The sequence below is a fragment of the Emericellopsis cladophorae genome (genome assembly GCF_022114955.1).
Source record: "Emericellopsis cladophorae strain MUM 19.33 chromosome Unknown NODE_13_length_450635_cov_117_157991, whole genome shotgun sequence".
In the NCBI taxonomy this organism is placed as follows: Eukaryota; Fungi; Ascomycota; class Sordariomycetes; order Hypocreales; family Bionectriaceae; genus Emericellopsis; species Emericellopsis cladophorae.
This window is the reverse complement of record NW_026250938.1, coordinates 271926-298366: the sequence shown is the minus strand read 5'-3', so window position 1 is coordinate 298366 and position 26441 is coordinate 271926. Positions and strand designations below refer to the sequence as shown.

The 26441-nt window shown below is 54.1% G+C and overlaps 8 protein-coding genes across 8 annotated transcripts; 3 read left to right on the top strand and 5 right to left on the bottom strand.

Moving 5' to 3' along the window:
- Positions 1-36: 36 nt before the first annotated feature.
- Positions 37-1419, bottom strand: J7T54_001330 (ribosome biogenesis ytm-1; the record flags this gene model as incomplete). The annotated part of the gene is made up of 1 exon (XM_051505296.1): positions 37-1419. One exon carries the CDS (start codon positions 1417-1419, stop codon positions 37-39), a length of 1383 nt encoding a protein of 460 aa, XP_051363329.1.
- A 2459-nt stretch (positions 1420-3878) lies between these two features.
- J7T54_001329 (Glycogen [starch] synthase-like protein) lies at positions 3879-6257 on the top strand (the record flags this gene model as incomplete). The annotated part of the gene is made up of 5 exons (XM_051505295.1): positions 3879-3960; positions 4014-4111; positions 4168-4443; positions 4500-6061; positions 6125-6257. The coding sequence occupies 5 exons, from the start codon at positions 3879-3881 to the stop codon at positions 6255-6257; spliced, it is 2151 nt and encodes a 716-aa protein (XP_051363328.1).
- Positions 6258-8817: 2560 nt separating this feature from the next.
- Positions 8818-9732, bottom strand: J7T54_001328 (uncharacterized protein; the record flags this gene model as incomplete). The annotated part of the gene is made up of 1 exon (XM_051505294.1): positions 8818-9732. The coding sequence occupies one exon, from the start codon at positions 9730-9732 to the stop codon at positions 8818-8820; it is 915 nt and encodes a 304-aa protein (XP_051363327.1).
- A 3604-nt stretch (positions 9733-13336) lies between these two features.
- J7T54_001327 (uncharacterized protein) lies at positions 13337-15280 on the bottom strand (the record flags this gene model as incomplete). Its single annotated transcript, XM_051505293.1, has 2 exons — positions 13337-14912; positions 14964-15280. 2 exons carry the CDS (start codon positions 15278-15280, stop codon positions 13337-13339), a joined length of 1893 nt encoding a protein of 630 aa, XP_051363326.1.
- A 1316-nt stretch (positions 15281-16596) lies between these two features.
- Positions 16597-17785, bottom strand: J7T54_001326 (putative elongation of fatty acids protein-like protein; the record flags this gene model as incomplete). The annotated part of the gene is made up of 4 exons (XM_051505292.1): positions 16597-16937; positions 16987-17199; positions 17246-17315; positions 17369-17785. 4 exons carry the CDS (start codon positions 17783-17785, stop codon positions 16597-16599), a joined length of 1041 nt encoding a protein of 346 aa, XP_051363325.1.
- Positions 17786-19095: 1310 nt separating this feature from the next.
- On the top strand, positions 19096-19835 carry J7T54_001325 (cytochrome c oxidase subunit Va; the record flags this gene model as incomplete). The annotated part of the gene is made up of 4 exons (XM_051505290.1): positions 19096-19259; positions 19436-19481; positions 19535-19652; positions 19714-19835. 4 exons carry the CDS (start codon positions 19096-19098, stop codon positions 19833-19835), a joined length of 450 nt encoding a protein of 149 aa, XP_051363324.1.
- Positions 19836-20214: 379 nt separating this feature from the next.
- J7T54_001324 (uncharacterized protein) lies at positions 20215-23125 on the bottom strand (the record flags this gene model as incomplete). Its single annotated transcript, XM_051505289.1, has 5 exons — positions 20215-21045; positions 21125-21331; positions 21384-22355; positions 22497-22716; positions 22914-23125. The coding sequence occupies 5 exons, from the start codon at positions 23123-23125 to the stop codon at positions 20215-20217; spliced, it is 2442 nt and encodes an 813-aa protein (XP_051363323.1).
- A 1725-nt stretch (positions 23126-24850) lies between these two features.
- Positions 24851-26414, top strand: J7T54_001323 (uncharacterized protein; the record flags this gene model as incomplete). Its single annotated transcript, XM_051505288.1, has 8 exons — positions 24851-24922; positions 24986-25228; positions 25279-25390; positions 25443-25450; positions 25523-25574; positions 25652-25822; positions 25879-26178; positions 26242-26414. 8 exons carry the CDS (start codon positions 24851-24853, stop codon positions 26412-26414), a joined length of 1131 nt encoding a protein of 376 aa, XP_051363322.1.
- Positions 26415-26441: the final 27 nt, after the last annotated feature.

Here is a 26441-nt window from a genome sequence, read left to right as displayed (position 1 = left end):
ACGATTTTCAGTACATACTTGCTTTCTTCTTCTATATCATGAATTAAGGATATCCCTGCCGCGATTCACCTGCACCCGCTTATCTTCACCACCACTGACAATGCCCCAGGTGCTGTCCCACGCGACGCTCAGCACCTTGGCGCCTTCGCCAGCCGTGGGCAGCTTCTTGTTCTTGAGCCATTCCCTACCAATGGTGTACACCGGCTCACTGAGCCGACCGCCGCCCTCGTCAGCCGAGCCTGTGCGGGCGCTGCGCAGGTCCCATACTCGACACGTGCTATCATGCGACCCCGACACAAGGGAGTACTCGTTGTCGGGCGACGCGGCTATCGAGGTGACCATGTTGACGTGCCCCCGCAAAGTCATGGCGGATGTTGTTGTGGCGGACTCTCGGGGGTCGAGCAAGGTGATGTGGCGAGCCGACGATCCAGCTGCCACCAATGAGTTGGGCAGCGCCGCCGCTGACATGATGGGGTGCATGGTCGTGAGCCTGGACACTTCCTGCTGGGTCGTCAAGTCAATCGTCTTGACAGTATGGTCCTTGGAAGCGGTGTACGCGACGGTCGAGTCGTGGGGGTGGAATACGGCGGCTGTCACGGGCTCGTCGTGAGCAGAGATCATGGCCAGCGGTCCGCGCTGGGCTGTCGTGGCAGAAGCAGCCAGCTTTGCTTTCTTGTTGCTGTGCGCCGCCGGCAGACTCTCCGGATCCGCCTGAGGCGCCGTCCTTTTCGATGAGGTCCACAGGCCAACCCGGCCGTCAGAAGAAGCCGAGAGGATGCGCCCCGTCGCGCCGTTGACTGCAATGTTGTTGATCGCCTTCTCGTGGCCCCAGAGCTCCATGCTCGGCTTCAGGGACCCGGAGAACCCATCGTCTGCCTCGCTGTAGTCCCAAACGACCAGTTTGCGGTCCAGACCTCCAGAAACAAGCTGCTTCCCCGAAAGCCATTTGACAGCATCCAATCGTGCGCTGTGACCACCGCTACGTCCAGATGAGGATACTGCGATCGCAGTCCCGGAGGGGTTCCATACCCTCACGAGGCCGTCGTAGGATGCGCTCGCTGCGCGGTTGCCGAATACGTCCACATCGCCAACCCAGTCGTCATGTTCAAAGCTACCCTCGTAGACGGGAGGGATCAAGCTGCGCACGTACTTGAGTGTGAGGGTCGTTTCGGCAGAGAGTCCTTCGCTGGCCAAGTGTTCCTCGACTGTTGTGCGGAGAAATGTGCCATTGGCAAGGAAATCCAGGGGTACGGGGGAGGACGTGTCCAGCATAGACGACGAGTTCAGGATTCGGGACAGGCCATAGCGTTTGATGTCGGCAGGCACGAGCAGCTGCTGCTTGGTTTCGGGGAGCGCGAGGTCTGGTTCGTCGGTGGTGAAGATCACCTTCACCTGCGTCGGTGAGGAGTCGACGTCCATCTTGCTGCTGAATCGCGGTAACAATGCAGTCGGTATATGTGTGCCTTGGAGTGACTGCGCGGAATGGATGTCCAGCTTGGCAATCCGAATATCGCTGTGTAGCAGCGACTGCTGGGTTTAGCAATTTTGGCTTTGCAGTGTTGGCGGAAAAAATTTGGGTGGAGCTGTCAGCCTCGCAGTGGTATCTCCACTGCGGGGTGACTAAGGAGCCAATAAATGTGCAATGCTGGCAAGGCTGTGAACTTTCGGCCTGTTCAGTACCGCTTCGCTTGTGGTTCGGACTTGAACCTCCAGAGAGAATCTATCAAACGAATGGCTGGCTTGATGTCTTTTGTGGCCGACGGCTTGATTTAGTTGCTAGAATGCGCCGAATGTGGCCTTTGTCAAAGTCACCAATGAATTGAGGGCCAAGGATGCGCCTTGACTTTCTGTGTGTGAGCTACCCTACAGCCGCAGCGTCACCTGTGTTCAAGATCCAAGGAAAGGTTAGCGCCAGTAGAATCTCTGAACTACTGTACATATGTGTTCAGAAGCTTCTTTTCTAGGCCTCTGTGCCGCCAGCCACTCACGGGGGAGGTTACCGACGGATTGGAATTGTCTCTTGTTCCCATGCCATGGCGTATAACCCGTTGCAAGACTTTTCCAAAGACTCGTAGAATTGTATTTTCCACAGGCAACAGGTAATCGATTCCCAGCCCCACACAGGGACGCAAGCTGCTCTACAACGTCGCCACTCGCAACGCAGAATGATGTCGATGGCGATGTCTGTCACTTCCTACAACGTCACAATATGCCTGAGTACGTGGGGGCGGGCCGAGCTGTGGGCCTTGGCAAACAGTAACAATGCATGCTCGACCTCTGACTTGCTGGCGACAAGTTGGCGACCGCGGGGCCCCGGGGAACGAACGTATGGAGAAGAACGGAGCTGAGCTGCTGGTTCGCTGCAGCTGAATGTTGCGAGTACGGGGCCTTTCTTTCAGGTTTCCAAGGCTGCCTGTAATTATGACAGCGTGTGAATATACTCAATTAGTAGTGACCTGGGCACATGACCAAGGCTTGGGGCATCCCCCGCACGGAACCATGGCGTCATGCCAAGTTGGAGAGGAGGGCCAATTGTAATGTGAGGAGTTGAGGGCTGTTTTGAGTTTCTCTTCAGGACACCACACAAGGTTATGCACCCTATGTGTTAGCCTAGATACTTGGCAGGTTGTTAAAGCCTGACAACGACAACTTTTGAAATCGAGGGGGACAGTTTGACCGAGGATTTGCGCGACATAAAGCGCCTGAGTAATATACACGGAATTGAGGCTGAAAAAGCTTTTCAGCAAAAGTGTCGGTCCGGAGAGGCCGCTGCAGCTGGCGGAAAAGGATGGCGAGGGGCGCCGAGTCCAGTGTCCTGAGTTGGTGGGCTGGGGTCAACAACTCCTTTCGGAGTATCCGTACTGCTTGCAGATTTCCTCGCCATTGTCGAACCGAAGATCTCTGCAGATGACTATTGCAACACCATTGAGAGGGAAAATTTGATCAAGAATACGGACATGGGTATGCGACTTCTCGAGAGTGAATTACCTGCTAGTTGGTGGAAGGTCGGCCGCTGCTTATTGTACCGCACACTTGTGCAGTGATGAATGATGCTATTCAGAGGATGCATAAGTTGATTGCCATTGCCTGAGGTGCCCAACAAGTGTCTCTGTCCGTCGTTGTACCGCTGCAAGCGCTTCTGCTCCAAGTTCACTCCAACTCCCCACTTTGCTCCAGGCTCTGTCTGGTTCGCTCTCCCTGGCGCTAACAATGAATTGACATTGAGGTGGCGTCTTAGCTGGGTTAGAGGCTGGATGTTCATGGCTGCAATTCATCACGGCAGCAGAGAATGAACTGGTTGTGCCGTCGCTGCAAGCCAGAGCCAGCGCCGGCGCCTACCCCACCCCAGTCCCTCCCACCTGCAGCCTCGCCCGCCCTCCAGTGGCGGCCCTCCAGGCTGTCTGTCAATGGATGCGGTCGCTGTGCCATCACCGTTCGCCTCAAGACGAGTGCGACATCGCTCTGTTGCAACCCACTCCTCCTCCTCCCTCTTTTCCTCCTCCTCCCTAATATTGCTCGCCCAAAGACTCGAACCCGACTTTGACCTGTGTTGGTTTGCATTCCCTGCAAGGCTTCATACCAAGCATTTGACAGCCTTCGATCCAGAGCTCAGGCCCATACTATCCGCAAGAGTATCCATCGCCGATCGGCCGGGGTAACGCGCAAATCTCGCTCCTTAGCAACGCCAACTTTCTGGTTGCCGTCTGTTTCTCTACCTAAGTAATTAGTCAATCGCCCTCCTCGATACCCTCTGCAGCTTCTGCCGATTCGAAGAAGCGTCGCGACAACTTTCAATCCCTTTCTGAGCCTGAGCCTTCGTCCCGCTTTGCCGCTCGAAACAGTCTCTCCAAGCGACGCTCGAGCTTACTACCGGCGCCATGGCTTCCGAAGGAGAGCAGCCGGTGCGCGATGTGAAGAACCACCTTCTGTTCGAGATCGCGACAGAAGTAGCCCACCGAGGTAGGAATTCTGCTGGTGCTGTCGCCAATCAGTCGTACTAATGCGGTCAACAGTTGGTGGCATCTATTCCGTCATCAAGTCGAAAGCGCCCGTAACGACCGCTGAGTATGGCGACCGATACTGCCTCATTGGGCCTCTCAACCACCAATCGGTACGGCAGCTCATTGTATAAGCGCATCATAAGTCCCCGCGCTAACAAAATGTTAGGCTGCTGTAGAGGTTGAGGAGATGGAGCCTACATCACAAGCTATTGCTGCCACCATGGCGAGCATGAAGGAGCGCGGCATCCACATTATGTATGGCCGCTGGCTCATTGAGGGCGCACCCAGGGTGCTCCTCATTGACACCAAGACTGCCTACGGTTATCTGAACGAGTGGAAGGCAGATCTTTGGAACGCTGCCAGCATCCCCAGTCCACCTGGCGATGACGAGACCAATGAGGCCATTGTCTTTGGCTACCTTGTAGCATGGTTCCTCGGCGAGGTTAGTTCTTGCTCGACCCCTTTGCTCTTGATCTGAGACATGCTGACAAGGTGCAGTTTGTGTGCCAGGAGAAGGAGAAGGCAGTCATTGCCCATTTCCACGAGTGGCTTGCTGGTGTAGCTTTGCCTCTCACCAAGAGGCGCAAGATCGATGTTACCACCATCTTCACAACCCACGCCACCCTCCTCGGCCGATACCTTTGCGCCGGTTCCGTTGATTTCTACAACAACTTGCAGTATTTCGATGTCGACGCCGAAGCTGGCAAGCGCGGCATCTACCACCGTTACTGCATAGAACGTGCGGCCACACACGCCTGTGATGTCTTTACCACGGTCTCTCACATTACGGCGTACGAGTCCGAGCATCTTCTCAAGCGCAAGCCCGATGGTGTGCTCCCTAACGGTCTCAACGTGACCAAGTTCTCAGCTGTACACGAGTTCCAGAACCTTCACCAGCAAGCCAAGGAAAAGATCCATGACTTTGTTCGCGGGCACTTCTACGGCCACTACGATTTCGAACCCGACAACACACTTTACGTCTTCACCGCCGGTCGATATGAATACCGCAACAAGGGTGTCGACATGTTCGTTGAGTCACTGGCCCGCCTGAACCACCGACTGAAGGCGGCTGGCAGCAAGATGACTGTGGTTGCTTTCATCATCATGCCCGCGCAGACCACCTCACTCACGGTGGAGGCTCTCAAGGGACAGGCCGTCATCAAGTCGCTGAGGGATACTACGCACGTAATCGAGCAGAGCATCGGTCGCCGCATCTTCGAGCGGTCCTTGAAGTGGCACGAGGGCGAGCCCCTTCCTGATGAGAAGGAGCTCATCTCCCCACAGGACCGTATCCTTTTGCGTCGCCGTCTCTTCGCCATGAAGAGGCATGGTCTCCCTCCTATTGTTACCCATAACATGGTCAACGATCACGAGGATCCCATCCTCAACCAGATCCGGCGAGTCGAGCTTTTCAACCACCCCTCTGATCGGGTCAAGGTTGTGTTCCATCCCGAGTTCTTGAATTCTGCCAACCCCGTCCTGCCCCTTGATTATGACGATTTCGTACGTGGTTGCCACATGGGCATCTTCGCATCCTACTACGAGCCATGGGGCTACACCCCTGCGGAGTGCACTGTTATGGGCGTCCCCAGCATCACAAGCAACCTCTCCGGTTTCGGATGCTACATGGAGGAGCTGATCGAGAACTCGAGCGACTACGGTATCTACATTGTCGACCGCCGGACCAAGGGTGTGGATGACTCTGTCAACCAGCTCACCTCGTACATGATGGACTTTTGCAACAAGAGCCGCCGACAGAGAATCAACCAGAGGAACCGCACCGAGCGCCTCAGCGACCTCCTGGACTGGAAGCGCATGGGCATGGAGTACGTCAAGGCCCGCCAGCTGGCCCTGCGCCGCGCCTACCCCACGTCCTTCAGTGGCGACGAGGAGGACGAGGAAGGCTTCTTCAGCGGTACCGATGTCAAGATCTCGCGACCCTTCTCCGTGCCCGGGTCGCCGCGTGACCGCACTGGTATGATGACGCCTGGCGACTTTGCCAGTCTCCAGGAGGGACGCGAGGGCTTGAACACGGAGGATTATGTCGCTTGGAAACTGCCGTAAGTCCCCTTTTCTCCCCCAAGCCTTGAATGACGCATCCCATGCTGACAATCAAATGGCAGTGCCGAGGAGGATCCCGACGAGTACCCCTTCCCGCTTACTCTGCGGACGAAGCAGCAGCAGCAGCAGCAGCAGCAGCCTCCCGGCTCAGGCCAGCCACAACAATCTGCTGGAGCCCCAATCAACGGCAGTTAAAGTTAGCCGGCCACCAGACGCCGTTATTGGATAGCTCCAGCTACGATCGGCATGGGGCGTTTGGGGTGACGGGGCGATCGCTTTGAGTGAGGAGAGAAAGAGTTTGCATCTTGGGGTTTGTTTTCCCATATCATTTCCTGTATAGTGGAGAACCGGTCATGGGTAGTATGATTATTGGTAATCAGTCATTGCGTAGCACTCAGACAGCAAAGATTATGGAATACGGCATTGAGCATTAGTTCAGTTTCATGATGTTCGTGTCTTTGCTTGCGTACTGTTGGCTATGGAGGACCTTCAAGGGGCGGGCGGCCGACGAGGCGAGAGACCCGCCATAGGAGAGATTCATCAACTCTCCATCAGAGGAAGATTAGCTTGCCATGTATCGACATGATCGAACCGTGCGAGGAACTCTACGTCGACTGCTATCGTGCCAACGCAGCGTCAGATGATAACATGAGTTGGGATCGTTCTCAGACTCGGATAGATTGTACATGTTCAAAGGGCGAGCATGGGCCACGGCCTGTTGATAAACGACAATCTACGGATATTGGCTAGTAATATATCAACAAGGTCCTGGAGCAATCAGGCCAACTAACAAGCCAACTTTCCGCAGAGTCGCAGACCACCCGCTCTGTGTGCAATGACCTGTCACCTTCAGGCCAAGCATGCAAGTTCGTGTCATGTTGATAGATCGCTCCACCTGTATGTAATTGGCACAGTCTCCAAAATCACTAGCCGTCCTACCGGCCCTCTAAATATCTTTGATGAAATCTCCTCCAGGGACAATGCGCAGGAAACACCGTCGATGATCTCGCCGATCGAAACATTCCACGATCAGAAACTAGACGCTCAATGCGCGAGGGGCCCAAGGGCCAACATCCCTCGCGAGTTGCGACCAGCCCATTGGTCTGTGATGCTTTATTAGTACCAGAAGACACCTTCCAGATCGAAATGGGGCCAGCGTCACACTCGTAAAGTGGAACGACTAACGCCGTTGCCCGCCCGCGTACCTTGCATATCCGTAGCATCTGCAAGGAACGCTTCGATCACCAGGCAGGCCCCGTATGTACGCGTGAACGTGATGGACCGCCAATGACCCTCTTGGTATCCTGCGTCACGAAGGGAGAAGGTGGTCATAGCAGTTCTGTTCTATACAAAGAAAATATTCGGATAATACAGTGTACGTAGCATCACAGCGCTGGCGCGAGCGCAGAATATGGCTCGCGCCAGGCGGGAATAGCACTGCCATCCGCTGGTATTGATCATCAAAAAAGGGTCCCAGGCTATCCCAGCATGCTGAAAGAGAAAAAGAAAAATAGTGTCGGTAGACATTAGTCTGAGTCGGCAGGTTTTCTAATGATCCACCACGCGGTGGATGTTTGGGTTTGACTGAGGTCCATGTCGTGTCTCAGGAGAGTCGGCGGGTCGTGATTGGGACAGGGGTATCTATTTCTCTAGGCGAAGCGGCTGGGTGGACGAGCAATCGAACCAACATCCTCTTCTTTTCTCCCTCTTCCGCAAGGTTGAAACGGAATTCCCTTGGAGTGAGCAAGTGCCAAGTTTAACTTTTCACAGACATGCAAGTATCCTGACCGTGTGTTGGCAAGTGGTTCAGAAAGATCAGGGATACAGAGAAGTAGACCTCTCAAGCGTGATTTGCCCTTGATTGCAGACAATGATCAAACAACCTGGGGTCGAGATCACTGGATCACAGACGACCCCCTGCACGACGACATCCCTACCCGCAGCGTCTGTCGCCGAGTGCCAAGACGACATTGCAATACGTACTGTACGGTGTACGGAGTACTTGACCTCGTATCGCAGAGCGGAAGGAACTGGTCAATGCGAAAAATCGTGAATAGGATCTATGTGTCCTGTCGAGAATCGAGAGCCCGCTAAAACCTCAACCAAGCACGTGGATCTGCGTCCTCGTTGAAATTAAAGTCATGCGCGCTGGGCAATTGGCGCGAGTCAGGCGGAGGCTATGACTTGCATACAGCGCGCCACTTGTGGCCCTCAAAAACGCAGGGGAAATTTGACGGCCCAGACTATCCTTCAATGCCTCAAGGCGAGGAATCAACACTTTCGTCAATGGGGCCTGTGATGAGGCATTCTGTGAGACTGTGAACGCCGAAAGGCGAGTGCTCAATGGCACATACGCGCCGCCATTTCGTAGCCGCCGCCGCGACGCGCTCTACAACTCAGTACACCATGATAGCGACTTCATTTTACTTTGAATTTGTTTTACTTGGCACGGTCATGATGAGTACAGTGACATGCAAGCCCTGTGGGTCTGAGTGGTGTCACTCAAGCCTGTCAAAGGAGGGTTTCACATAAAACAGCTGACAGTTGTTGAATCATATTAGAAATTGTGATTATGTCTACCTTGGTATCATGAGGATGTGAGAGGGCCAATCTTATCGGCTAAACAAGGATCGTAGCGCTCCTCCAAACGCCTGGCCTAGGCAGCACGCCTTGCCACAAAAGGTATCATCGAAGCCTCCGGAACGCCGTGCGAAAAACAGCTGAATGGTAAATGAAATGCAAAGGGCAAGGCAGACTATGCCTTGCGTCGCCCAAGTGAAATGGATAGGCCGCGTAGTCGTGAATGGCCCTTTGAGAGCCTTGACGAAACTGGCGTGGTGGGAACGTCCTCGGGGATGGGTGGTGGCTCAACCATGACAGTCCTCCTCCTGGTGGCTTTCAAAGCTGCTTCTGGATCGGGAGAGGAAGTCTGACTGAAAGGTTCCACGGAGACTGGACGAATGGCAAGATCACTGGATGACTGACTGGCGGCCTGGTTCAAATGCGGCTTGCTGCGCTTGCGGGCCAGAGACAAGGTTCGCTTCAGCATGGAGTTGCTGCTTCCCTTGGGTGTGCGAGGCCTGTCAGGGTCATGCGCATGTTCTGACTCGGGCCTCGAAGGGCAAGGGTCGATACTGAGGAAGGCAGGCTTGTGCCTCAGGGGGCTGCCCATAGCCGTGCTCGATCGTGACACCGTGCTGAACCTACTTGACGAGTGTGTGGAAGAGAACGATGTTCGTCGATTGGGCGTAATGGGTTCTGTTGTGGTGCGTCGGACTTTGCGTGGCTGGGAAGGGTTGCTGTACATTGTTTCCGGCGAGGTAGGCCTCTGGGGAAGTTCGACAATAGACGGCTTGCCCCAATAGACAAAGTTGACCACGCGGGCTGTGTCCTCTTGGCTTTTGCGTACTGGCGTCAAAGGGTCCACCTCAGTGTCCGAGTCAAAGTCATTATCGGAGAAGTCATCCGCCGATGAGGAAGCTTCTTCCTCCGACGAGAGGTAGACCTCATGCGGCGGATGTGAGGGCGAGAGAGGCGGCTGTTCGTCGAGGAAACCTGTCTTTGGGTTGATAGGCTCGAGGAAGCGCGATGCACGTCGGTTGCTTCTTTGTGGCAACGCCGGTGCTTGCTGGATTGTACTCATGTTGTCGGGCGCAGCAGGGGCGATCATCGATGTGAAAGAGTGTGGAGAGGGTGAAGAGACGATTGCGGCGAGGGAGAATTTATCATTCGTAAACGTTCAGTTTAAGTAGGTAGGTCCTGCCTTTGCGTTGTTCGCACCAGGCCTTGATGCGGAATGTGAATGACGGATAACGAAAGTTCTCAGCGGAACAAGATATGCGATGAGGCAATAAAGCCTTTGTAGACAGAAAGTGGGTGAATAGAGTCAAGTTCCCTGGCGAGGAGGTCCTGAGACACCGACAGGCTGGGCCAAAGGGCAGTCGACCGTGTGTAAGTGGTAGGGTGGGTGTCTTTGAAACTCCAGGTTCAGTGCCAAAGGGCGAGCGAGTACTGTGTGCGGTGCCGGCACACACAAAGACTGGTGAATATGTCGGCCAGCAGACAATGAGAATGGAAGCTCGAAGAGAAGAAAGCTCCTTGGCTCATGAGAACAAGATCAGATACTTTGACAATGAATGGGACATTGGGCTGGACAGGCGCTGGGGATGGCGGGTGCATTACACTTAAGAAAGGACTCGTCCGTCAAGTGGTTGGCCCACACTTGCAGGATGAGGCTGCACGTGCGAGCTTGGCAGCGGTGCGCACTGTGTACGCCGATTGGAAGGGGTTCCCAGCATCCTCCTCGATTGGCCGGCACGCCAGAGGCGCCACAATAGCCGCTCTTGGCATACTGCCAGCTGCAACTGGCTCTTTCCCTCCCGCTCCTCAACGCGTTTCACATCTACGAAGTACGAGGGCCCAAGCCGCCAGAGGGCAGGAGCCAAGATGCCAGGAGCGAAAGACGCCAATCCCGAAGCAAGCAGGAGTCTCCCCTCCGTGCGGTAAGGAAAGGCAAGACAAGATAAAGTCCACCGCGTCGCATGACTTGCAGGTGCTGGATAAGGTAGGTGGAATCTGGCATGTTGAGCATGGGTTCCCTTCTGTCGTTATCATCAACAGCTGGAGCTGCGAAGATCAAGCGCAACACTAGATACTTACGGTGTCGGGCCTGAGTATGGCCTTCAGGGCGGCTCGCCGATCTCACCTCGAAACAATGTGCTTACACGCGAGACAAGTATCACCAGCAGCCGCTCATGATCCGAGCATCGCAGGAGCATCGCAGGAGCATTCCTAATGCCGACGAGCAGAGATCACGAAAATCATTGCATTCATCGAACGCCGTTCATCGTCGGTTGATCCTCTCTGTCTACTCAAAAGCTATGCGATAATGCAGTATTGTCTTGTCGCTCCACTCGTAGACCGACAAGGACGTACGCTGATGACAGGTAGCTCGAACGCTATAATGATATTACCAACAACACATTAACGGTGTCGCTGCAACCTACCAAGGCCTCTCCGTGATTGGCTTTGAAGCCATACACGCCGCCGGCAAATGTCAATTGCGGTTTCCAGACTGCAAGGAGCTGGCTCAAGCCATGCAACAGATTTCCAACCCTGTTTTGCACTCCCCCCCTGAGATAATGGACCTGAACAGCAAAGTTTGACTATCTTGCTCAATACTAAAGAGCACGGCGCTTCCGTGAAGATTGGTTCCTGGCGCATTGATGTCTGTGGAAGTCAGTTGCGTCACTCTCGTGTGTCGACAAGTCCATCTGCCTCCATTTGCTCGGTAGCGGTGGGCTCGCATTGTACTGAACAACGTATGCCCGCGCCATCGGCACGTCAACGATGCTGCTGCTGCTACTGTGAACAGGTTCCCTTGAGGGGGCTGCTGCGTTGTCTTGTGCGCCACACCATCATTGCGTGCGTTGGCCAAGTAGGAACCCCTTCGTAACGTGCGTCGGCAATGAATCTCTGCCAATGGCGTCGATCTGCTCCACGCAGCATCATCACCAGACCGACATTTTACTAAAATTTTGACCTGACAGGACCACCGTGGAACGATGCAAAGCCCGTAGCCCGAGCACACCGTGAACAACTCCCAGAGTCGTATGTCGCGTCTACCCAAACTTGTCGTTGTCTCGATTCCTCCTCATCACGCGCCGTCCCAGCGACTTGTAAATTAGAAACAGCCCACCAACCCTAGACACAGGACGCGGACACACCCACCCGTCAGCAGCCGCTTCCATATGTGCCAAGTTGCCATCTGCACGATGCTACTGGGAATCACACTATTGTGATCTCATCCTGGTTGTTATCAAAGGAGCGGCTTCCTTGTAGGACCCTTGGTGGCGACATCCTCGACGATGCTGGCATTGACAATTTACGTACGTAGCTCTTGGACCCTGAAGCGGGGACCTCCAATGGCGGGCACAGTTAGTACAGTGCTCCCTCCGGCCTGTGGTGGGGGAACCCGGTCATGGGCCCGGGAGTCGGATCTTAGGGGGCTGGACTCGGCCGACGGCAGCCAGCCACAACAGCCACGCTATGACGTTGAGTCGTTGACAGCCGAGTCACGGAATGTGGCCCCACGTGCTTGATGTCGAATGTCTAGACTCTCGACGCATGTCGAAATAGGACACAATAGCAGTGCTCACTGCTCATTTCGTCAACGCACCCGTGATATTCCTGGGATATCACACTCATTGAGTTTTGGGACGTACAGACCTGCTCGACACTGAGAAATCCCCATCGCCTGGCGGCCCTGGCCCACGACGGAGTGGTTATGCTCACAATCCCAGGGTTCGGATCCTGCTCTGTGACGTTTGAATCCCTACGGGTCTCCTGAAGCCTGCTCAAAGGTGAATGCGGCGAAATTCATGATGATCAAGATCCCAGCCACTCATACAGTCGCCGCTGATTCCATGTGTCGTGTTGAAAATCGACAACGCAGAGCAGCACAGTACGTGTAGGTGTGAAATTGGGGAGATACCTCAAGCCAGAGGCGATTTTGAGTGATCATGTCCCGCTCAGCCCTAAAGATGACGTTGGCCCTCGAGACCTGCAGTTTGCTTCAAACTTGGACTCTTAGTGTTGGAGCTTTGGCCCTCACGCTCACAGAGAAACGTCATTTTGCGCGATCAATCCGGAGAATGTCAACTCTGCAAGCTTCAGATACGATGACCTCTACTATATGACTTTACAATGTGTTTAGTAATCTCCACGCAAACCGTATCGTATGTGACCAGGGAGGTACCTTTTCATTCTCGAAATACTGTGCTTGGTCTCGTCATGCAGTTGTCTCTCGTCCCCGCGCATTCCACGAACTAAGGACATAATTATAGTATATTCAGGAATAGTAGCTTACGAAAATGATATCGCGACCGACCCCGGTTTTGGGGCCAAACGGCGCTGTTCGCTGACAAGAGGCGTGGATGACACATAGCCGAGGCGCAGCAGTGGCTTTGAGGACGAGGATAGCCATATTGAGGCTTTGGACGAACGTCCATAAAATCATTTGTAAGAGCTGGAGACTGCAGTCGCTTGGTCGATTCATTAGATGTCATATTCTGATGGCAGGTGCTGATATGGTATCCCGGATTCTCACGCCAATTCCCCTTGGTGCCTCCAGCCTGATAGACAGATCATTGTGTACCTTTCCAGCTCACCCCTACTCAGATTTACCACCTCTTGTTAAAGGTCTTACTTATCCCATCATTGTACTCTTACCGCCTGTCGCCTTGGCATTTCTTCAGAGCTCACGCGGAACCGGTCTACCTCCACAGATCCCGGCTCCCCCTCACCGAGTCACCACCACTGCTCTTCGGCCGGAACGAATCCATTGAGCCTCTCGGGCCAGGGGGCGCTCCAAAGGGTGGCGGAGCAATAGACTCCTCTTGACCTGGAACAGCAAGGAAAGCGCCCGTTCCGTTGCCGACCATGACACTCTTTCGAGCCTCGCCAGCCTCCCACCCCATACCACTAATGTCACCACCCAGACCGTATGTGCTGATAGGTCGTCGGCTGCTGTCGCGAGCGAAGCCTGGTGAGGTTGGCGGTTCGAGCTTCTGGACCGAGTCCACGCGGGCAAAGTTCCAGCTACCGAACTCGTTGCTCTTCGTGAAGACCTCGAGCTGGTGCGTCGGCGGCATGTGTGACATAAATGGGTTGTTGGAGCTGAACCGGTTGACGGGGTTGACGTTGGACATAGGCCGGGCTCGAGCACTTGGTGGTGAGAGGGATGGGCCACCATCTGCGTTGACACGCATGGAAGGGATGTTTGGTCGGCCACCGGAAGCTGTATAGCTACTGGACCTTACGCGACTAGCGCCAAATGTTGCATTTGGCGGAGGCAGACCCTGCAGCTGGTCGGGCATTGTATCGTCTAGCACATACAGCTGGCGAAGCCGAGGGAAGTTGCCCCCCAAGATCGAATTGGCGAGGAAGCTATAATAGCCGCTCTCGAACGAGCTGTAGGGCCCAGCCGAACTGGCGGACTGGATCTCGTAGCGCAGGGTCTCGAGCGACCGCGACGCCATGGGTTGCACACTGTTCTGGTGAGGGAATGCCTCTGCCACTGTTGCTTGTACGACGATCGTCTTCAATCGTGTCGCCATACCAAGGATTTCTCCGAGATGCGATGGATGCACGCCGGTGTTCTGCAACGTCAGGACTTTGAGCGCTTCCTGGGTTTCCAGCCACGACAAAAAGTCTCCCAACCCACTGATCGTTAGGCGAGGGGTCTCCTTGAGTACCAGTTCCTCCAGAGGCGGCAGTGAAGGCAGCCCGTCCTCAGCGACTAGCACCTCGTCGGAGAAGCTGTGCGAGTTCGATACCTTCAAGGCACGCAACCGCTGCAAGGAAGCCAGAGCGTGCCTCAGCGTTGTAGGATCGATGTGGATGCCGTCTAGTTCGAGCACCTCGAGTTGTGTCCACACTCTTCCGGAGGCCAGCGCAGCCAGGCTCTGTTCCGAGCCGTTCCTGTATGTCGTCTTCCTTATGCTGGGGCAGCGTGCCTGGATCTCGAGTCGTAACGTTCCAAAGCTCGCCTCATCTGCAAACATGCCCTCGGGCAGATCTACATAATGCAGGTTGGGTAACACGGCGATAGTCTGTGCCAGCTCGACGTAGGAAGATTCGCGCAGCATGTATGGAATCTTGAAGAACTCGACAAGCTTGCCTAGGCGTGTGGGATCGTCGCGAACGGTTCGGCGGAATAGGCGTAAGCGCGCTTGTGCTGGATCTTCCGGTACTCCATTGCGGTCGAAGCGGGACGTCTTCTTGCGCTTTTCGGCCAGGACCGCCTCGAGGGAACAGTAATGGACAGGGTCTATGCGGACAGAGTGATACCTGACAAGTCAACACGGCGTGCAACGAGCTTTCAAGTAGCCATTAGCTTACATGACTGGCACGGCATTCCTGCGCCACGACTTGCTCACGCGCGTGCAGTGAGCCAGGTCGCGCAGGTCGCAGAGCATGCAGGCAGCATCGGACGCGCTGTCCTCACATGCCTCGTAGGACTCATCGCAAGCATGAGGGCAAACAAAGGCGAAGATGCGCTGCAGAACGCGCGACGGTAGGTGAGCGACGAGTTGTGAGGAGTGGTGCGTAGGTGGAAAGGCAAAGAGGGGTCCCTGGTGGCGGGCAACATCCGCCGAGCCCAAGTAGTCGTTGCTGTCTTTGCTCTTCTTGTCCTTGCGGCGGAACGGAAGTCTCATGGTGGCGAGAGTTCGCGACAGAGCACCGGGAAAAGAAGAGGGGTTTCCCGTTCGCTGGTTGAAATATCAAGCAGGTTGGGAAGAAGGCACAATGTTGAGGAAGGGTGGAGGGACGTAGCACAGGGACAAAGGGCTGCGCAAGGCGGGATTGGGTTGGAAACGAAACGGCGGCGGCGATCATCCATGACCAGGAAGGCTCCTGGTTGATTACCTTACCATAGGTTCTTTGTCCACATCTTGCATTGCAGTCAATGAGACAAGCTGATTGATCACCTCCCTCCCATTAAGCTTATTCTCCCTTATTCACCGTGGACTGTGGTGGTTATTTTGTTGCTCAGCTGTGTCAAATGAGCACGCGGTTGCGCTCGCTGCCAACCCCTGGGACCCCCATTCTCACCCCTTCTCCACGCGCCACGCTCGCGCGAACATTCTTCTTCCGGCATGAGACTGGGACGATCGCCTGGTACACCCGGCCCTGCTTCGCGCCCTCGGCTTGCAGCCTTGGTGCCGGCGCATCTGGCAAGCGTTGGCAGACGCTGCGAGAGATGACTGGAGGTGCTTAAACGCACAGCAGCACAAGCTTGGGCATGATCCAGTAATTATTAGTAGCTATGATGAAAGCTTGGTTGAGCATCCACACTGGTGCGACAGGCTGCGGTAGGCGCCACGCTGTGCTTACTCCAATTGCCAGCTACTACGAATAGACTACTAGCCTATTCTAATGCCTAAGGTACTAGCTGTGTGGATGGAATTTGATGGTCCCCGTACAGATTCTCCAGGCCCCACCAGAAGTACCACGGCAGTTGTTTGTGTCCTGTAATGATAAACAGTCATGCCTTTGGGGGGACGATCAGCACGTGCAACCCGATATTGATGACAGCGTCGGCGTAAGTGAACATTCGCGGTTCGGTACGCGTGATGGATCTAGACATTATACACAACGACCATCAGAAAAATATAAAAGGCAGTATTATACCATGCGTGCCATCCACCCAATTGTCCGATACCGTACCATACTTCGCTGGTAATGCAACCCTCTCAAACGTGTTGTTCTTTTATGTATGCACCAATCCCATCATCATGACTTTACAAAAACAAGACCTGTACCACTGGCTACCAGCTGGTAGCTGCGGGGGCCCACCACGGCTAGGCTCAGGAACTCCTTTGAGCAACAGACTCCGACACCTCCAAGAGCAAAACATATGTATCCTATTGTCGTCATTGGTACAGGCGAGCAGGTTATTGCCAACTAGGGGCCGTAACCTGTCCCATCAAGGGTAGCAGTTCGCTGCCCTTTCGATTCATTCTCCCACCGTCTATGCCTTGCGAGAGCGGGTGGTGACACCATTGGTCTTGGCGCCGGTGGTCGTGGCTGAGCCGCTGCCCTCCTTCTTGGAGGTGGCGCTCTCCATGTGCAGAGGGTCCGGCAGAGGGGCCTGCGACAAGCGGCGGAGAGACTTGCGGGTGGTCGAGCCCTTCTTGCCGTCTTTCTTCTTGTAGGTAGCAGCGTAGAATGAGATGAAAAGGACGAGGTAGGAGCTGAGAGTGCCAATGCCGGCAAAAGCGGCGAACTCCTCACCCGCGCACTCGCCAGCGTTGGGCATCCAAGGCCAGTAGGTCGAGGTGAAGTAGGTGTACGAAGCGAAATAGACGAAGCCTGCGAGTCTTAGTAGAATGGCCACCGCGGTATCTCAGCTTGTACGTACCAAGATCGATGATGAACTGGATAATCTGGAGACGAGTGACCCACTCCTTCCACCAGATGCGGATGCCACGAGCACTCTGGAAGTAGTACCAGTACATGACAACGTGAACAGTCAGGTTCAACACAATGGGCACCCAGGAGACCGAGGTAGATCCAATGAGCTGAGTGTAGCAAAGGAAAGCGGTGGCACCGTGGTGGTAGCAGTGGAGGAAGGCTGCAAGGTCAGCGCTTGTTTTGCGGACGCATGAGGAGCGGCTTACTCAAGGGCTTCTTCTTGAGGAAGAGGAAGACGGTGTCGAGGAGTTCAAGGTACTTGGTCAGGTAGTTCAGCTGTTCAGCAGTTAGCGAAGATGGCTTGCAAGCCGCATCAAGCGTCCACTCACATAGTACAGAACAACAAGAGGCTGTGTCCACCCGCCGTCTTTGTTGCAAATAGCGTAGAAGACACCGTCGCGGACCAGGGTGGGGATGAGCTGTTCAAGGAACAAGACCAGAAGGATGAAGCTGATGGCGGTGAGGTAGAAGTTGTGAATCAGGAAAATGGTCTTCAGCTGGAAAGGCTCGCGATTGCGCATCATCTCGCGGCCACCGAAGATGATTGCATAGTAGACCACAATGAAGATGCTCGTCGACTTGAGGGTCGACATGGGCGTCTCGAAAGGCACGAAACGGAATTCCTCAGCTGGGTACCCGACGACAGCCTCCCAGGCCTTGCTGAAGATGGGCCATAGGTGGATGCCAAAGGGACGGTCAACCGTCGGCAGCGGGAGCTGCTCGTAGAATGTTGCGGGAGCCGACATGACAGGCGGTTGCTTGATTACGGCGCACGTGTTTTCTGGTCGGACGTCGTGATTCGGTAGGGGGCAGGGTTGCGAATTGACTCCGAATCGTGCGTCGCAAGTCTAAGCACGCGCGACGGGATGCTGTCGTGGACTGAGGTTTATTTGAATAGGTAAATAGGGGCACTTGAAGGAATGACAAGAAGAGAAGCAATTAAGAGGCCGCGACAAGAGAAGGGCGCCGCAGCGATGTCACAGGACGCTCCAGAGGTGTGTCCAAGGAAAGGTTGTGATGATGGGGGAGAAGGAGAAGAGGAAGACAGCTAATAATTATGGTACTTCCCATTCGAAAAGGGGAAATTTCGCATCGACCCTCCCGCCGCCGCGATCCTGTCGTCTTCCTCCACTGGAACCCGTTGGCTCCGTGCTCGGTGAGGTACATGGGCCCGTTGCGCTAGTCCTAGAAAAGTGATTATATGCCGCCGCTTGCTTGTAATCTTCAATCCTCACGCATAAATGCCACCGGAAGTGCCTATCCACGTGAATCCCGCATAAAGCAGCACTGACACGTCCAAGGCATTCGTACCTGGACGTGGCTCCGAGATTGGACCTTGGCACCACCATGGCATTCGGCTTTGAAGGGCCTAGCTCGAACATGTGATTCGCCTGTGTTGCAGCTGGGGTGTATCAAACACTCACGTGACTGGATGCTAGAATATGACGAACTCTGTCGCGCCTTGATAATGTAGCTACGCACGATGATTATCGCTCGCTTTGCTGAGTTGATCACACCCAAAACCAGGTAAAAGGTCCCAGCTATACAAGTACTTGAAGCGTGGCCGTCGCGCACCGTTCATTGCACCAAGTAGTCAGAACACACACCTCATACGTTCTGGGGCGCATCCAGTATCACACGGCGGATGCTTTGTATACAATAGAACCCGCTGCGATGTAAGGATCAAACCACCGGCGCAACATCGCGTGTTCTGATCCGCCAGAATACGAGATCTCCTCGCTGTACGGATACACATTGCTAATTCCAAGCTGCCTTCAAAATCATGCCATGCTGGAGGTGGAACAGTGTCTAGACAGTGCTTAAGCTCCAGAATACCTGTAAGGTCGCCAAAGACCTAGAGATTTCGCACTGTCTGTGGCTTAGTCAGTATCCAGCCAATCAAATTTCTTCATTAACCAAACACCTGCAGACTGCAACCGCATCATCCCGAGAAAGCTTTCCTACGCCTGCGAACCCGAACCGAATCTCGACCACGCATTGAGACCGAAACTCCCCTCCTTTCCACTCGTCGACAAGCACTCCAAATACCGTCGCCATGCACTCCGTATTCCGTACCGCCGCTGTCCGCAGCTCCTTCCGCTCGGTTGCTGCCCGTGCGCCCGCGACTCCCCTGATGAGTCGTGCCAGCTTCAGCACCACCATCGCCCGTCGCAGCGGCGGCGAGCACGCCGAGGAGAGCTTTGAGGAGTTCTCTGCCAGGTGAGACTTGCATGAGAGCGATTGGGGATCGTGGTGACAGACACGTCCCGGATCAGAAAACTTTTGGACGTCACGTTGCTGCCGGCACAATAACCACGCGAAAATAACCAGCTTCAGTCACCACGGCCGCAATCGGGCCTGAAAACGGTCAATGGCTAATGCGTTGCCTTGCACAGATTCGAGAAGGAGTTTGACAGCGTTCAGGATGTTTTTGAGCTCCAGGTAGGATGTTTCTTACCCGTTGCAGAATAGCCGGCTGACTCGTACGATTACAGCGCAACCTCAACAACGCCTTTGCCTACGATCTAGTCCCCTCGCCTTCCGTCGTCGCCGCCGCTCTCAAGGCCGCCAGGAGGGTCAACGACTTCCCCACCACTGTCCGCATCTTCGAGGGTACGACTGTCCCCGCCCTTCCATATCAAGGAGCTCGGCTAACGTTGTGATTGAACTGCAGGCATTAAGTCCAAGGTTGAGAACAAGGGCCAGTACCAGCAGTACCTCGATGAGCTCAAGCCTCTGCGCGAGGAGCTCGGTGTCCCGTTGAAGGAGGACCTCTATCCCGAGGCGCAGAAATAATTTTGGACGCAGCGCAGGAAGCCCCCAAGACGCCCTGACGGCCTTTTTATCTACTAGCCCTCCCATGTGGGATCTTGTTGTACATGTTAGAAGAGGAAGGAATGATTCGATAGAAGATGGGAGTTGCTTACGGCGGATCAAATTTACTTTGTTACATCAAATGCACTCATTGTGGTAATGTCTGACGACGAAGACAAGGAACCCTAAGAACGATGTGTGATTATCCTGATGCCTAATCGCACCGCCACCATGACCTATCCGCGAAATGCCTATAATGCTGGGTATTTTAAATACAACGCTATGCAAAATTAGAAAACCAAAGGCTCTAGCTTGAGATCAAACAAATAAGCCCACCCCATGGAACGCGCGAAAAAACCATTCAAGAGCGGTCTCCGGCGCTGTTGTTCGTCGACGTGAATTGGGCTCCTGGCGTCCTCGAGAATGCACCATTGCCGCCGTTGTAAATGTCGGCAAGCGAACCCATCACCGGCGCAGGGCTGGCTCCCCTGCTAACAGAGCTCGGTCCGGTTGGTCGTTGAGGTCGTGGACTCATGATACCTGTGCGCGGACTACGCGGCACGCTGGAGTGTCTCGTGTCTCTTCTTGCCATTTTGAGCTGCCGTATCTGCTCACGGAGTGCATGATTTTCCTGGATCATTTCCCTCTTTGCGATTTGCTCCGCCGACAAAAGATTCTCCAGTCGCTTGACGATGCCATCCTTATTCATGCGATGAATCTCGACAACATTGGCGTCAGCTCTGCGCTGCAGGTCTTTGTTAGCTTCGGCCAGCTTTTTAACTTCGTCGCGGAGTTCTTCTGCGGTCGAAGATGCCGCCTGATACTGTTCAAATGCGAATCCCCTGTCCACCTTTGCCTGATCAATCTGCTTTTCCAACAACTTGATCTTCCCTTGAGCTTCCTTGACAAGGCTTTCTGACTGCACGAGGGGATCACCGCCTTCCGCAGTCAACCGAGCAACTGTCGCTGCTAGCTGGGTGATCTCGGCGGCATCCTTCTCCTGGCGTTTGAATGACTGCGCGGCCTCGGTATTCAACTTCTTCTGCAAATCGCGGGCTATGCTCTCGAAATGATCGCGGTCCCGTAGGTGGGCACGCTGCGCCTCCTCAAACTTGGCATAATCCGCCTCGTGTGTTTTACATAACTCATCCAGTTTCTTGAGATGTGCTTGTTCCGCAAGCTCTAAGGTGGTCTCTTGCGGGGAACGTCGGTGTGCTTCGGCAAGCTTGACTTATCAGCAGTGTGCAGTGTCTTGATATTAACTATCATACCTGAGCTGCTAACGCTCGTAGGGTGGCGATAGGCATGCCTACTTGGTCCTCGCCGGTGGACTGGAGGGGGCCGCGCAGACCAGCAGACTTGAGCATATTTCGGACGTCTGACGGCACAGGTATGGTGTCGGTCGGGAAAAGGGGCTGGATACACGAGTAGCGGCGCATTCGTTTACCAGGGACGCCGGGATCGTCCGTGTCGTCTTCCTAAATCCAGTCAGATCTTGCTCCCAACGTTGCTCTTCTCATACGAACGTACTAGCTTGCGCTTGAGGTCTGTGACAGAATGCTCTTCAGCCGGAGATGATGGAGTCAGGAATGCTTGCAGAACATGCGTCGGCACCTGCACCGGTTCGTAGTCGAGATCGGTAACCTGGCCGTTAAGGTACGCAGCAAAAGTCTTTGCAATGCGGTGCGGTTCAGACTGGTCTGGTATACTGGGTTCCCCTGGTTCTGGAGTTCCGTCAAGTAGGGGCTGGGTGTGGACAAGGGCCCAAACGAGTCTCATTGTCTTCTCCAGATTCTCCATAGGCCCCTGGTCAGAGCCGGACTCTCCGGCTATTGCAAGCTCAAGATGCTCAACCGAGAGTGTCGTCACAAGTCTTAACACGGTGGGTGTTGACTGGGTTGCGGATGCAGCTGCCGTACTTGAGGCCATGGCCGATCCATCGAACGACCTATCGTATGCGATGACAAGATCGAAATCGCCCGCCTCGGCATGCCTCGGCGTAGCGATAGTGATCCGCGGAGCTTGCAGTGCATCAGTGAATAGCCGTGGATCACATTGAGCTGCAGGGTTCTCGGGACAAGACCACGGCAATTTGTGAATACGTGAAATGAGGTGTATCATCAGTCGTGTTAAGTTATCGGAGCCAACGACGATGAGCACGTTGATAGGCCCGAGCGCGGGTAGCAACTCGTGCAGGAACTGGACTTTGGAAACTTTCTCCACGACGTGCCGCATCTGCTTCTCAATGTCTGTGTCAGGCATGATCTCGAGAGATTCACCGCCGTAGTCGCAGGTATAGACCAGGTCTGTCAGTGCCTCTTCGATCTCGCTCTGTAACTGCTCATCTGGTGTGGAATAATCTTCCGCGCTGTACGTGGTGTTGAATTTCTCAAAGGTGCTCATATGTGACCGCATCGTGGCAAAATACAGTGCCCGGGTGCTATTATGGAAAGGGATCGTGATAATATGGTAGTTCGTAGCAGACGGCTTGTGTGCTACCGCCTGCGACGTCGTTGAGAGTGACAGGGGTACTTGGCCCAAGAGAATTGAATTTGATGATAGTGCCTGCGAGCCAGATGATGGCATTGAGTGGCCTGGCAGTAGCGGAAGTGTGGTGGATGACTGCACTCCCAAAGTGCTCACTTCAGCAGGGGTGACGGTCGACATGGTAGGACTGGTCGCCATCGTTGCGTTGAAGTGCTCTGGCAGAAGCTGGGGCTCAGAATGTGCCTGGGCTTCACCCTGAAGTGTCGTATCGTTGCCCCAAGGAGCTATAGGGCCCTGTGCTTCGGGGTCTTCTTGACCGCTCGACGCCATGGTAGCGGACTCGGGCGATGCAGAACGAGACGTAGTGCCAGAGCTCCTGCAAGGGACAGCGTGGTTCAGAGCTGTGTTTAAAGGGGCCTGAAAATGCGTACTGCGTTCGTCACTATCGCTGCCACGCAACCGCGACGGCCAAGCGCTGTCGCTCAGGCTGTCGTCGTGACTTTGAGGCTGATGCGACGGGATTTCTCCCTCGTCAATTGCGTGAGGCCGACTTTCTTCAGTGGCTGAAATCACAAAATTCTCGGGCCCCTCTTGATAGCCTGGAAAATCTGCGAGCGCCTCTCGGGCCTGTTGTTGAAGTGTCTGCTCGTTGGCTGGTGTGACTTGTAGATGAAGAGGCTCTGGCTGACCCGCTTCGCCAGGTGGTGTCCACAGTCGGAATTCGTGAGACGCCTGGCACGTGACTTTGGTTGCCTTTGCAGCCATTGTACCGCCGGCCTCAGCATGTTCCTCAAGGGAATTCGCAACTAATTCGCCATTAAGGGAACGTGCAGATGGGAAGGGAGGACCTTTTAGGGTCGCTGCTCTCTCTCGGCATTGCTGAGACTGGGCCTCCTCCGACACCTCTATTTCCCATGCGAAATGGGAGGCTCCATGAGAACTAGCTTCAGACTCGGATCGAGCTGGTCGGATGTCAGAATCGCCATCCCATTCTTCGCGTTCAAAAGTGTCGGGTATCTCCTGTAGCACGCTGGCGGTGTCGTTGTTTTCAGTCTCGCAAGGTGTAGGTGAGGGCGAAGGCCAAGAGGACTGTTGTGTACCAAGCGGTTGGGTTGATGTTTTAGAGGATTGCGTATTTGTGACTTCTCGACTTCGCCTGCCTGCGTCCTGCTGCTGCTTTCGTTGACGCTTCTCTTCTCGCCAGTCAGCTAAGTGCCGCGAAGGGACATTAGAAGCTCTCTCCTATTCCTTCTCGTGAGTCGTTTGATACGATAAACTTATTGTCAGTAGGCTCTTACCCAGATGTTTGCTTTCCACCTGACCAAATGCTTCTTCTTCGTTACCGCTAGTATGGTCTCGACTTGAGAATACCACTTGATTAGGTCCTTTTTGTTGACCCAGCTGTCCACGAACTTGATGCGGTATTCTATTCGGCCTTGCCTTTTCCTTTCTCCCGTGACTTTGTCGAATTCCCACTCAGCATCAGAGGCAATGTCGCTGATTGAACTGTCGCTTTCTTCACCCTCCGACGTTGAGAGCGACATCTGAAGACTGCGCGTTTGACCGTGAACCTGGATATTGATCAGTTTGTCGCCGGCATGATGGACAGTTTGGCTGCGCTCTACTCACCCCGAGAGCAGAAGGTCAACCGAGAACTCCTGAGTCTAATAACCCCACACAAACTATCTCGCGATTAATGAACCTTCCCTTTATGTTTGCGAGAGGAATGTATCGTGGCAGGAAGGTCATGTGATGATCGAGACTCAACGCTACTCTGACGAAGTAAACGGCCAAAAGAAGCTGTCGGGAGATGCTTGTTTATCTCAAAAGAAGTCTGCAAGACGAGGCGGCGATGAAGAGTGTATCGGAAACGTGGTATTTGATCGGGGTCATTAGGTTGACATTGGCTGGTCAAGCGTCCAGGCGCGCCGTGACAAAGACGTGTTTTTTTGGGGGGAGTTGTCAGAGACAAAGGGCAGCAGCCTATGCATTCAACACGCCGAGCGCCGTTCACCTGCGCCTTTTAGATTATCGCAAACAATGTGGTGGCTGCAGCCAGGTCAGGTATGCAACCGTCGTCAACTGATGTGTCGAATATTGATTGATGCAGCTTGTGGAGTCCCAAGTTAGTTGAAGCGTCTCGAAAATGAAATCATACCTTAGGGAGCCGCCTTGGGGACCAGTTTATTTATTTGATTGCCATAGCTACCTACCCCCCGTTTTGGGCGAAATGGCATAGGGTAGCCTCAAATCGAGAAACGCTGAGCTGACTTCGAGACGGGAACTAATAAATATCAATCTTGGGAAGCATGGGCGTCAATTCATACACCCTTCGCTACCAGTACATCAACACAATTACTTGACGATTCCTTGCTCATTCTGATTCAACCAACAGACTTGATCCGCTCCCAAGCATGTGTCCGGGTGCACAAACCAGGCCTACATTGTCGACATATTAAACGCTTCGCGCCCGCTATTCGGTTCATCCGACAGCAGCGCACGGATCAGCCATGTCAGGGAAGTTTCCCATACAACCCATCGGCCGCTTCGCCGGCGCTAGCCAACCCGTCAAGCGACCAAAGGTAGTTCCTTTTACCCTTTCGGATTCTTTCTATGACTTCCGACAGAGCTGATATGGGCCTCAGGAGTTCGCATGCTTTTCGTATGATGACAATCACGAGTTCCACCTGAACGATTCGTCCATCAAGTACTACTACACACCCCAATTAGGTGCTGACCTAAGTAAGGGCTATGAGTCGTTTCAGAAGCTGGATGATTCAGAGGATGGCCATTTGGATGCTCTACTCAAGACTATCATGGCCTACGAGTCGGAGCAGGGGGAGAAGATTGACGCAGAGATCATAACGTGGAGAGGCATGATGACAAAGGTGATTCAGCCCAGTCGCGGCCACGTTATCCATGGCTGACAAGCAGGCAGATCTTGGGGGCCCCTTTTGAGAATTTCGACGGGTACGCAGCTTTGACGCATCTGTCCCACTCGCCCATGGCTCATGATCAGCAGCTTCGAGATGAACGCCACCCTATATCAAGTATGGTGAACCCCGAGCTAATGGAATCGTCCACTAACCTTACTTTCCGTAGGGATCTATGTGAGTACTTCGACTACCAAGCCAGCATGTACTAAGACGTGAAGCTTCATTGAGGAACATCACGCCTTCAAGGTCGCATCGAAGGAGGCTCAACACAAGCAACAGCAGTACAGATCCAGAAGAGGTCCGCCACCTGAAGTTATGTCGTACTGGGGTATGTTCCTCTTGGGATATTCGTTGATCTATGCTCACGAAAGCCAGGATACAAATTCGAAACCCTATCCACCCTGCCATCTATATGGGCTGAAACGTCCCGCGACTACATTGAAGCGCGAGAAGATCACGTAGTCAACAACAAGGCGCAGTACTGCTCAGTCGTCCGCACAGGAATTGGCAGCTCTATCCTCTGTCTCGGCGGCGAAGTCGATGCCAGTAGGCCTCGCCCCTATTCTCGACAAGTTCTTTTTGCATACTAACAAGCAACGCAGTCTGGGACTTCAAGCCCATCGAGCACGGCAAGCCGATCAACTGGGTTGAGCTCAAGACGGCCCTGGAAATTCGCGGAGCCAAAGACATGGAGATCTTCCACCGCAAGCTCATGAAGTTCTGGATTCAGTCTTTTCTCCTGGGTGTGCCCAAGATCGTGGTCGGTTTCCGGGATCGTGATGGATTTCTCGTCAAAGTGGACGAGATTGAGACGCAAAGGATACCGCAAACTGTCAACGCCACACCGAACCCGAGTTGGAACGCGGATCTGTGCGTGAACTTTGCGGGCACATTCTTGGAGTGTAAGTGGCACGGCGACTCTTTACCGTAACTAGATGGTAATGCTGATTACATCTGTTGTGCAGGGCTGAAGCAGACCATCAATGATGAGGGCGTTTGGCGGATCAGAAGGCTGCCTCAAACGCCCGAAATCGAAGTATTCAAAGTAGAGGAGACCGGCCATGGAGACATATTATCGGAAGAGTTCAAAAATTTTAGGATCAAACTGGCTCTGCAGAGTCGAGAGAGCGCGGCGTAGTGGCACAGTGTCTCTGATGGGAAGCAG